The sequence below is a fragment of the Stegastes partitus genome, unplaced genomic scaffold, assembly GCF_000690725.1.
Source record: "Stegastes partitus isolate 25-593 unplaced genomic scaffold, Stegastes_partitus-1.0.2 Scaffold2223, whole genome shotgun sequence".
In the NCBI taxonomy this organism is placed as follows: Eukaryota; Metazoa; Chordata; class Actinopteri; family Pomacentridae; genus Stegastes; species Stegastes partitus.
The window spans coordinates 48,864-61,573 of NW_007579954.1; the positions used below are offsets into that span (position 1 = coordinate 48,864).

Below are 12,710 nucleotides of genomic sequence, written 5' to 3' on the forward strand. Positions count from 1 at the left end.
ACATGATCCCCCACTAGCTTCCCACACAAACATGGCCGACAGTGTTTGTCAGAAGCAGAAAGGAAGAGAAATTACGTTTTGTTCCTCTCGGTCTCTCTGGTAGACCAGAAATCGCAGCAATATGTCGGCACCTCGACCGAGTGTTGCAGTGTCATCGTTAATTAATGGCATCTGTTGACCTTTAGTGTATTGTCCTTTTTAAATGCTGCATGTGAGTGCCTTTCTGCTTCACCCAAGTGTTGTCAGACTTGTGATATTTGGGATAATTTTGCTCCTTTTTTTTGATGCACATATTCAAAATGCCCCCAAAAGTACCGTAGGAGGGCAGAAACATGCTCGTACCGATTGTGCACAACTTAAGACAGAATGTGTTCTGCAGATTCGAGGCCGTTTTTGTGTGTCTGCACGTGAGCGTGTGGGTGTTTGTACGTGTGCCTAAAGCTTTCGTGACTGTGTATCTGTGAGTATACTCTGAGACCGTGTGTTTGTATGTGTGTGGGTAGACGACAGAGATGGCATTTCATCCTTGTCATTGCAAGGCTCCAAGCTATGAAGAGGAAATGGTTGTAATGATACAGTTTTGCCGTTTGTAATGATGTGTGTGTTTCTGTTTGTGTGTGTGTGTGTTCAGTCTCTGGTGCGACAGCCGTTGTGTCGACGTCGAGCTCTGCTGAGAGAAAGCTTCTCAGAGGTGGAGGGAGAGTTTGTGTTCGCCAGATCCATCGACTCTGACAACACCGACACCATCGCCGAATTCCTGGAGCAGTCCGTCCGAGGTGTGTTTGTGTGCGAGATGCAGACACACTTTCTCACTTGTTTTCTCTCCTGCTGTCTCTTTGTGTCTCGAACTTTTTTTGCGCTTGTGTGTGTGTGTGCGTACTAACTCTGCACTTGTTTCCTCGCCTGCTGTCCCTGTGCGTCTTGAACCTTTTCGTGTGTGGGTGTGCTGCGTGAGAGTTTCATTTCATTTGTGCCTTTGCCTGCTGCCTTCATGTGTAAATTGTGAGAGGCTTGTGTGTAGCACTTGTTTCTCTGTGTGCCGTCTCTTTGTTTGGCCTGCGTGTCGGTTGTGTTGTTGTGCGTTTGTGCGAGTGTACGCGTTACAGAGGGGGAACCTATGAGTTGTGTAATTGAATTTTCTCGTGTCTGTCTGACTCTGTTTATGAGAGAAAACATAGAAATGTGTTTCCCGTGTGTATATGAGTTATACGCCTGTGTCCTTGTCCACTGTCTCCCTTTTGTGTGAAACAAAGACCTTTCATGTATCTGAAAGATAATCTCTTCATTTCCTTTCTGCACAGCCAGAATCGTGTTTTGGTGTATTAATGCGTTTGTGTGTTTGTGTGTGTGTAGACTCCTGCGAGGGCCTCATGGTGAAGACTCTGGAGAAGGATGCCACCTATGAAATTGCAAAGCGCTCTCATAATTGGCTCAAGGTGTGTGTTTGTGTGTGGCGGTGGAGGTCAGCATTGTGGCGTCGTAGTATATCACACACACACGTCATGAATGCAAGCCTGGAGAGGCACTCACTCCAACACACACGCTTACAAAAACAAGTATAGAGCAACTGTAAACACTTAAGATCATTATTTACGTCCGTGTAGGTGCGCAAAAACTGTGATACCACTTTGCTGTTATCGTTTTAAATTCCCTGTCTGGTCATTGATTAAACCCCTAAGAACTGTTCTCTGTTTATCAAAGTTACAAATTCATCAAATGCAGCCTGAAATTTAAACCCAGGGTGCTGTCCAGACTGCAATCACTGCGACCGCTCATGTGCAGGGAAAACAAATAGTATTTAAAACAAATGCTTGTTTAGAGGAGACACTGTACAAGAAGGTTCTTGGTCATCCACAACTTTATAGTTCATCATTAAAAGAGTTTATGGATGGACAGCAAGCACAAATTAAAGCACCTCTGGAATCCAAACACAGTGGGAACTTCTAAACTCTTCAGAAGTCCTGTGCTACATCCTATTGTAGACCTATTGTTGTATTAACAGACCCTCATCTGTCCCCAACACTACTCTACATTATACATTGCTGAGTTATAATACTGGAGTAATTCAGCTGTTCGAGCAGTAAAGCAAGCTAAAATGTGACCCATCTGCACGAAATCAGTCACATTGCGCCGCTTTAGGCTACATCCGAGATACAACCCGAATTACGTTAACACACGATAAAATATTGATTGTTTGTTTATTACCTAGATCGGTCCATTTAGTTGTTTTCTACATGTAGGTAACGTATGGTATTACAGAGCGTAATAATATTACACTCTATATCGCTGTCAAATACCGTCAGCGTGCATGACACCGCAAAGAAGCCACGGAAATCACTTGCAACGTGTCATCGCCAGCCAATCCTATCCCGTGATTTGCATCATGTGCTAGCAACATGCCGCTTTTGTTTACACACGACAGCCCAAGGCGCAATGCCACCGATTTTGTGCAGATAGGTCACAAATGGGAGTACTATGAATAAAATGTCTAAAAAATTTCAACTTCAAAACATTTTGTAAATTTAGTACATTAACAGAAAATAATGTGGTTTAGAAAACAGTCCGCTGAGTGGGAGATATGCTGCCCTTCATTTTGAAAATTGGTAAATTGCATCTTCTTTCAGTTTTTGGTCCAATCCTCAGCTAACAGAATAGGACTGATGAGCGACAATCAGCGCAGTTTCAAAGTGGAAATGCTCAGCCATGGTGTTGACTGCTTATTTCCCCGGTGATATTTCTTCCAGCTTATAAAAAGCACCCTGTGGTTATGCTAACAAGGCAACAAATGAATTTTCACCAGAGGGAGTCTTTAAGGTTTTGGTGCAAAATATAAATAATCGAGTCTTTTCAATACATATGCATAAAGTGTGAATGTGTCCTTTTATCGATAAAGAACTTTGTTGCAAGAACCCTCTCTTGCTTATCTATTTTCACCCAAACTAATGTCATATTGCTGGAAGAACATTTCTGAAACTATTACCTCGTCAACATTTTGAGGCTGCAGTTGAAACCTCTGACTTGGTGCTAATTGTTCCCTCTGGCATTCAATTTATGCAAAAGCATTTGCAGTTTTTAGAGTGTTAGCTCATCTGTTCATGTTGAGATGCGTCTCTTAGCTCCAGTCAGAAACATATTTTTATTTTGCTGTATTGGACCATGATACAACTCCAGTCATAAAATATTCACAGCAACTGTCTTTCTCACATGCTGTTGTCTTCCCTCCCCAGTTGAAGAAGGACTACCTGGAGGGGGTGGGCGATACGGTAGACCTGTGCGTGATCGGCGCATATCTGGGGAAAGGAAAAAGGACGGGAACCTACGGGGGTTTTCTGCTGGCCTGCTACGACGACGAAAACGAGGAGTTTCAGTCTGTTTGCAAGGTATGTATTTGTGTTCAGTGTGTTTCTCATAAAGGGTGCAGTCTACATATATGTGATGTAGGCCTGTAAGACCTTTTCATTTTCCTTTTAGTGCACAAAATATGCAAATTAGACTCCTTAGTTGACAATTTCTTGGCTTATTTCATGTATAAGATTGTAAAATTCATGCACTTTTTTTAGAAGCAAGTCCATATATGCACGAATAGCTTAGATACAAATGGCTAAATGTCAAAATCTGTCATTTTCTAACAAAAAAAAAGTGAACATAAAGGTTGACACTTGTGTTATTTCCTCACAAGCTGACACAGTGCACGTAGAAACATTTTAAATTTCCAGCACCTTCAGTTCACCTTGCTATCCTGCAGGCACCAGGTTTAGGCATCCGAGCAAACATCTCCAGAGAAACTAATTTAATATTTCTACTCTGGAAAAGTGTGCCAGCATTTCCAGGCAGCAGTCAAAACCTGCAGTTCAAAGTGTTAATCTGTGTAATTTAATTTTGCCCTGTGGCATTTGATGTATATTAACATGTAATGTGTGGGAGGAAAGACTGATATAAAATTTGTTAGCAGTGCAACCGATTTTCAGCTCAAAGTGGGCATATTTATATATTATTACACCCTGAGGGCTTTGAGGGCAGACTTGCTTGTTTGTTTTCTGTGTAATACAATATGTATTTCAGGGTTTTGTATCAAGATGGTCTGGAGTGTTAATTGAATGCGAAGGCTTTTTGTTTATGTCTGTAGTTTGTGTGCGGTTCAGACATGTTTGTTGTATTTTGGGCTTGTGCGGTAGCTCTGTGTGTGTGTGTCTCTTTCCCCCTCGAATCTGAGTTAGAAGAAAATCTTAACAAGTGTGTCAGTGTGACTGGTTGCATCTTAGGAAAAGTGTTAAGCGTGTATTGGGAGCATGCGTGACCACTTGAGTGTGTGTGTTTGTGTGCATTTGAGATGAGAGCGAGTCGGAGTACGACTTTACCACAGAGCATAAATTCTGTCTCTTCTCTGTCCTGCGAAAACCTTCCATCTCCATTTTTCTTTCCTTCTCTAACTTTTATGTCTTTATCCATGGAAAAGGGATTTAGTCAGCAGCAAGTACACACACACACACACACACACACTTTTTCAGCACCGCCTGCTTCGCTTTCACATGCTTACACACTTTCACACCTGGGAGCTCATTGGTACAACCACAGCGTTCTGCTTTTGGCCACTGAGCTGCTCCAGTGGAGCCGACTGAGGTTAAAGTGCCCATTAGATAACCATGTTAACTTTTCAGGCACTGCCGGGGGTTTTCTCCCATTCAAACTTAAAGTTCTGTGAATATAATCTAGAGCTCGACTGATACTGGATTTTTGGGGCCAATACTTTATTTCATAATACAAATTCTTATATTAATATATGAGCCACTGCTTAAAAGTATACACTATACATACATATAGATATACATAGAGCATGTTAAGGTTATAGACTCCAGCCCCACGTGACCCCAGTGAGGATAAAGCGGTGTATAAATAATGGATGGATGAATGTTAAAGTTATATTGAAAATGGAGCAAAATAACATTATTGTTTGAATTTCCATCAACATGAAGAAGTTATCAGCTTCGGATGAAGACACGCTTGACCCCACACCACCATCTCTTCCTTACTCTGCTACATGTGCTGCAGACAGTACTGAACGTACTGAAAGCAATTAAGTCAGAGCTGCTCTGCAGGACAAACGATATCATGAAACCATTTCTAAATTAACCCCAAGATTTTCCTGCTATATTTAGTTCAGTGCATATTGTACAGCATATATGCCGCAAGGGATGTCCCAATCACATATCATTAGCTTCCCATCTGACACAAGTAATGTAATATTTAGTATCTGCTGATACCAGAAACCATTTTCAAAGATAACACACATGTTAACTATTGCAGATACTCTGTAGTACCTGGTTGGCACTGTAACAACCAGAGGAGGAGAGCACATCCATGTTGGCAAGCAGAGAGCATTATGGGAGTCTAGCGAGTGAAGGTGCACCGTGACAGAGACCTCTGAGGCTTTTTGACCTCAAGCCAGCAAATGAGTGATATTTCAAGTAGGGTTTCTGTGAAATCGTGATCCCAGAGGAACATCTGATTGCTGTCGCTTTTTGTTTTTTTTAAATGCTTTTGTGGAGACAGAAGAACAGAAGTATCAAGCACAGGTATGTGCTGATACTGATCACATCAAATTTTATGTAAATCAGATTCAAGACATCCCATTATGCCACGGATAAGTCTTTGATTGGCCAATTTGAGCCCATTGATGTAGCAGTCGAGACAGATGGCCACCCTCCGTTAGTGTGCTTCTGCTGGACGTTTTGCCTTCTTAAAATATTTTTTTCCCCTCCTGTTGTTTTTAAGTGCTGCTCAAAGGGAATAGATTGGATTTGTTGGATTTCTTTGTGTACATTTTGGAAGGTCTCCTGCTTTGAGATAACATATGCTGTGAATTGGTGCTGTAAAGCAAAAATTAATCTCATTAATGTTTTCACACATGACATGACTTTCCTGGATAAGTGAGGCTTGACAAGTTTAAACTACTACAACTATTTGCTGTGAAAAATACAAACAAATAACTCTCGTGTTTGAGATTCTTTCTGTTTTTAATATTTTATCAGCACAAGCATTTTACTTTATGCCATCAGCATATTTGAAACTTTCAGGCCTCCATCTCCAACCTCCAAATGCTGCACAGCATTTGGTCACAAGCGTCCTCTCAGTGCCACCTGGTGCATCCACTCACACCAGGTTTTTATTCACACTTTTCATCTCAGATTTTTGGTCACATAAAGATGAAGTTTCCAACTCTGAGATGTACTGGCTTCCATTTTGTTTTATCTCAGTTTAATGTGAGTAACTTGGCAGTTACAGTTTGTGCTTTTTTAAAGTCGTGCCGGTGCATTACCTCCCCCACATGCACAGCAACTTTTACTAATATTTAAAAAAAATAAAATACACAGGGACTCGGTCTTCAAAAAAACGAAGCCAAAATCAGTTCATTTCATAATTAAATTGCACACTGACTGAGTGATGCTCCTGCACTTGACATACTTACTACCAATTTGGTGGGCTGGTTTTCATACTGCTAGGCTTGAAACTGTGTGGATTTGGCAGACAGTGTCATTCAATTTACACCACATGTTCACAAGTAATACGAGGCTAGATTTTTTTCCCCCTTTCCTATTTTGTCTTTATTACAAAATATGTCTCCAAAGTCATCTGGCAAAGTGCGTTGATAACTAAGTGAGAAGCATGTTCAGTGACTCAAACACAATGCTGGTATGAGAAGGTTTTTGTTCCAACAGATTTATTGTGGACTCTGAATAGTGCTCATATGCATAATTGTGAAATTTCTGTTTCAATCTAAGAGCGACATTCTTCCCTGATTAAGGTTATCAGTCTGTACAGCAGCTGTAGACTGAGCTGCATGTTGGGAAAGCAGCAGCTTCCGTCCTCTGTTCATCTACACTGGAGCCATTCAGGCACCGTATTGACTGTAGGTAATGTGTGTTTTGGTTGTGCCAATTGCTGTAGTTGTCTAAAATGGAAAAAATAGAGATTTAAAAATAGACTTTGGGTTGTGTTTGAGCGTACAACGTAGCTGAATGTCCCATATAGACAGTTGTATTGATTAATATGGGAGCATATGTGTTTCGTCACCACTTAAAAATACAGCTGACACTTCTTCCGCGGTTTTCTGTGGTGCATATTGGCAGCTCGGCAGTCTGCGCTCTGTGACTGCAGATTCTACTTTGTGTGCTGCATATCATCCTCCTTTCAGTCTTCAATGTCAACTATAAAACAAAGGCCAAAATCTATAATATTAAAAAAAGAAAAGGGGAGAGACAGAGATCTTGTTGTCCTTGACATGCTAGACTTCAGGAATTGTCAGTTTGAGAGGCTCGGCTGTAGCTGAAAGCAGAATTTAACCCACATTTCCATCTCCCAAATGTAATCTGGACTATACGTCCTGCTGAAATGTCCTTGAGCGAGTGTCCCCAGCAGATCCATGAGCAGTGCTGCTGCTGCTGCTGGGCGTCCACGCAGTTCGCAAAGCCTCCACTCACACAGAATAAGAAGGACACTAATGAAACAGAAAAGACGGCTACTGGAGGTTATAGCCATAGCAACACTGTTTTATTCAGTTTGTTTGGAGATCCAGGAGTCAGTGAGGCTGATAAATGGAAGAGGTTCATTCAGTTGATATTTGGCCATGATTGTTACTGACTTACTGTTTTTTCAAGACTTGGATCTCAGTCATTTCGACAAAACACTGACACCCTTTGTGATATTTGACAGTTTAACACATACATCATTGGTTTTGCTTCTTTTTTTTCTGCTAGGTTTTTCCTTGCACGAGTATTGGCTGCTATGTCAGCACCCATCTTGTTAAACGCTTGATATTCGAGTCCATTTTCAAGGAGCCCTGTAAAATACCTTAGAAGTGCCTTTACAGTTTGCTGTCTTGGTAGACGCTCTGTAGGTTGATATTATGTCAGGCGGGAATGACTCAGAGGAACAGGCTCGCTTGAGTGGTTAGTATCAAAAGAAAAATCAAGAAGTCTATTCAACGAAAAGGTGCTAAAGCGAGTGCTGTCAAACAAATGGGACTTGAGCTAGGCAACCTTCTCTCTGCTGTGAAGAAATGAAGAAATGGAAGGAGGGCAGATGCAAACATACAAGATGAGAGGTAGAACATACCATTGACAGCCAGGAAACAGACATGCAGAAAGAGAAAGACGAGAACAACGTGTACAGCTGTCATGTAAGGAAAGCTGACATTGAACTGTACTTTATTTCTGTATTGAAGCAGAGTTGTTGTACAGCTGCATGCGTTAAGACAACCGCAAACACAGATGCACTGATAGGATTCAAATGTTTACTTCAGTCAAATTTCAAACATAGACACACTGCATAGCTCTCAGGAATTTTTTTTTCTTTTCTTCATCATTGTTGTGTGAATTATTGGATTTACAAGACAAATATCCAACGTAATTACATCCAGTTTAATTTATTGAGCTTCACTTCGTAAAATAGGTCATTCTGGGGCATCATGCACAGTAAGGTGGAGACCTTAGACTAATATATTGCTGAGAGAAACCCAATAAATCCCAAGATTCCCTTTGAGCAAGCTCTTTGGCATCAGTGGGGAAAAAAAAACAGCCTCCCCTTTACCACGAGGAAACCTTCAGGAGATCCAGGCTCAGGGGTGGATGCACACATTCATACATTATAACTTTGCTGAATATTGCATCGACTGTGTATAAAACATGGATGTATCCTCCGGGTTTGAAAGGTAGCTAATGCACAAGTGCCTTATGCCTGCATTCTTTTAAGCAGCCAGCAGGGGGCGACTCTTCTGGTTGCTAAAACACATCTGGTTGTACAGGAGTCTGTGAGAAAGTTCTCACTGGATTTGTGACTTCAGTAAACATTTTCCTAATGAATTTATGGTCCAGTTGCTCAGCGTCACATCTTCTTTCATACGGCATTATCTTGATTTTGTGAGTTATGGTCCCACTAAGAGTAAAACAGATGATGAAGCAGAGTATGCTCTAGGGTGTGGCAGCCTTAGAATTGGTAAGTTGCTGTGGTATTTGCATTCTCAAAGTAGGCACTATTTTATTCCATTCTAACCTTTCAGCATATTGTAATTCAAGTAGCCTGAGAGCAAACTAGACTCCTGCACCTCCTCTTTGTTCTGTTTTCAGGCTTATGAAATTTTGACCAGTGGTTCTGAAATAACAGATATTTTCTGATTAAAATGTTCTTTATTTGGGGCGCCGCCATAGCTCACCGGGTTGAGCTGACGTCCCATGTGCAGGGCTACAGTCCCAATGTGGAAGTCATGGGTTCGAATCCCGCTCATGACCCTTCCCCACACGTCCTCCCCCATTCTTCTCCCCCACTTTCCTGTCTCTCTCACTGCACTGTCAAATAAAGGCACAAAGGCCAACAAAAATAAATTCTTTATTTATCAAGTTACTGTCAATCTTTACATCGACGCAAAACTATGGCGTGCAAGTTAAGACAATTATTCATTAACATGCAATGTTAATTTACACCACGCTTTACCGAAAAATCCTCTTGATTTCATTTGATTTGCCTTCGGCATTCCAAACTTACAACACTATGTGCAGCACTGTGCAGTACTATGTGGTGCAAATGTTTTCAATATATGGAAAATGTCGGGTTGCAAGGTGGCTCCGTGGTTAGCACCGTCACCTCATCCTGGTTAGGATGCTTGGGATCTTTCATGTTCTCTCTGTGCAGCGTGAGTTCTCTCCGGGTTCTCCAGCTTCCTCCCACAGTCCAAAAACACGTTGAGGTTAATTGGTGATTCTAAATTGTCTGTAGGTGTGAATGTGAGTGTGCTTGGTTGTCTGTCTGTAAGTGTAGCCCTGTGATAGACTGGTGACCTGTCCAGGGTGTCCCCTGCCTTCACCCTAAGTTGGCTGGGATAGGCTCCAGTCCCGCTGCAACCGTACTGAGGATTAAGCGGTGTATAGATGATGGATGGATGGATGATTGGATGTTAAATGTCTTTCAAATACATTGCTCCTGTGTAATTTTCTATATAACCAACACTATAAATGCATAAAATATAGACAAGAGACAAACAAGAGGAGGTCACAGGTATATCTTCAGTCTTGTAAAGGGTCCTTAGTAGAAGGAAAATTTGAAAACAAATGATCTAGATTGTGACTTTAGCCATTTAGAAGTCTTTGGATTGGTGACGAAGTACAAAACAGCCACAGTGAAAGTTGTGTGTGTGGCGGCGAAACGGGTCACACAGACAGAAGGAGTTGAATATTGTGTAAAGCCACAAGAAAACGTTACCTTTTAAGTTGACAAATGTGCATATTTACAACATGCACATACGCCTGTGCTCCACTGGTGATTAGTTTTTTCCAGATTTCTGTCCCAGCTTTAAAGTAAAATGTAAAACAGGTTTGTGGGAAAGCGAGTTTAAATTCCTCGAATTACTGCATTTGAAAAAAGTCTCGTTCATTGGTGCCGAAACTCGCGCCACATTGGCACCAGTGTCAACAAATGTTAGCGCTAGCAAGCCGTGCCGCTTAGTAAATGTTAACACACGCACAAACACCTGTATTGATCGCATTAAGCTGCTGGAGCGGTCTGATTATCACTCCACAACACAAACAGCTCGTAATTGGCTTAGCTGTGCATTTGTTGTGAAATAGGTGTTTCATATTAGCTCCTCGCTCCTTTAAAAACGCGCACCGCCAGTCGGCTTGGTAGAAGACTTGGCCTGCGCTGATAGATAATGCATAAAGGCCCCACAGCTGAATTAAACCCCACTAAACCTTTTCTGAATGCTGCCTTTACTGTAAAGCTTCTCACGGACACCTGCAGAATACATCTGTGAGCTGGAAAATGCAATATTTGCATGATACACAAGCCCTTTTTTCCTTCCCCTTTCTGTGCGTGTCAGCCCGTTAGGTGATTCTTGTGTCTCAGCGGGTTCAGGTCTTTTGAGAGGTGACATGACGCTTCAGGCAAAGCAGGCAGACAAGGCGCTCATGGTGTAGGGGGGGATTTGCTTGCTGTTCTGTGTTCTGCCGCTCGCTGCCAAATGTCTGCTGTCTCACCATGAGGGAATATGTGTACGTGTATATCTGAGTGTGTGTGTCTTTCTTATCTCCTTTCGTCTCCTCCAGATCGGGACAGGCTTCAAGGATGAAGATCTGGAGCAGCATTACAAGTTCTTAAAGGTAAAGTGGCACCACATGACTGATGCACCTACCAACTCTGAGTCAAAACTTGTTTCCTCACATTGATGCCTGCACTTTTTGCAAATCGTAACCTGAGTTTTAACTTCATTTCCATTGGATTTTGGTTAGAAGAGTCAGAACGAATGCAACTTTCACTCTGCAAATAACCGTGCATTCATTTAATTCATCATTGATTTCATGTTTTCTGATATAAATGCAGATTTTGATATCAAAATAAGAGAGCCAGTGTGCAGATATACTCCTAAAATACAACTTACTCTGTAAGCAGCACCTCAAGGTACCTTTACTTTGCCAAAAGGAGATAAGTCATACAAATAAGCTTGGAGAATTACAGAAAATGTTTTTTACCCTCCAGGTTTGTTCACTTAGTTCATAATATAGTCATATACCACTTAACAATAACACACATTACACAAATTGGCTTGCAAAAGTGTGAATTTAGTCTTTATTTGGGAAATATTGGACAGAAACTATGAACTACTTCTGTTCTCCAGTGGGGGAAACAAAAAGAATCCTGCATTTAGAGGAACTGTGCGGGCGTGCTCTGACGTTCAGTAATGAATTGCTTTTTCAATTTACATTTGAAGAGGTTTGTTCCAGAGCAGCAGAGCAGCAGCATTTGAAGAAATTGACAACTGCTCTCTGAAAATGATAGCTGTTGTGAGAGTCAGAATTCATTTGAGTGTTCTGTTGACTTTACCGGCTAAATTTAGATTGGGAACGGAGTCTGTTAAAATTCAGTAATCTGTTTAGAAAAGTCACTAATTGTTAAATAATACCGACTGTACAAACCTGCCACACTCCACGGTGGGCTTTGTTTTTGTATTAAGTAATGTTATAAAGATTAAAGGCTTAGAGTCAGTGTTACAAACTGCTGCCCAGTGCAGAATCACCACACTGAAGCAGTGATTGAGAAGGTGCTGTAACCTTTTTTTTTTTTTTTTTTTCCCCCAGACCAATACAGCCTGTACTGTAGTGCTTTGTAGTGAAAGTGATGGATGGTGAATTAAGGCGAGCCGGTGGTGTGGCCGTGTTGCTTTGGTTGCAGCACTGCTGCAGGCCTGAGGGATTCGAGACAAGGAGACGATTGGCTTTGTTCACACTCTGGGTGGCGAGGTGTGTGCTGTAATGAGGCCCGCACTGATCCCCAATTTTTCCTTCTTCTGATTTTTATTCTCGTACCGGGGGAGTATTTTGACCAGTACAAATCTAACACCACTACAGCTCAAACAGTAGATCAATTAAGCAATTAGTCGAACGACAGAAAAATCATCGTGATTGACTCATTGTTTTAATAATTCTTTGAGCAAAGAAAATGGCAGATTTCACTGGCAACAGCCTCTCAGATTGGCTTGTTTTTTTAGTCTTTAATGATAGTAGACGGAATATTTTTGGATGTGAGTGTTGATTAGACAAAACGCATAACTCAAAGGCATCATTTTAGGCGGTGAGAAAGTGCGACATTTTTTCCTGTCGTTTTTGCCCAAACACATTATTGAGAGGACTTTATTAGCACGGTTAATCAAAACTATAACTGGAACA

At 41.4% G+C, this 12,710-nt stretch overlaps 1 protein-coding gene across 1 annotated transcript in view; it reads left to right on the top strand.

Annotated features, from left to right (window-relative positions):
- The window catches only part of LOC103374366 (DNA ligase 1), a gene marked incomplete at its 3' end in the record, with an annotated part of 62,580 nt that overhangs the window by 43,725 nt on the left and 6,145 nt on the right, over positions 1-12,710 (top strand). Inside the window, exons 21-24 of the mRNA XM_008304444.1 lie at positions 632-776; positions 1,354-1,436; positions 3,228-3,380; positions 11,094-11,147. Of these exons, the coding sequence (XP_008302666.1) occupies positions 632-776; positions 1,354-1,436; positions 3,228-3,380; positions 11,094-11,147 (435 nt within the window). The remainder of the gene's footprint in view (positions 1-631; positions 777-1,353; positions 1,437-3,227; positions 3,381-11,093; positions 11,148-12,710) is intronic.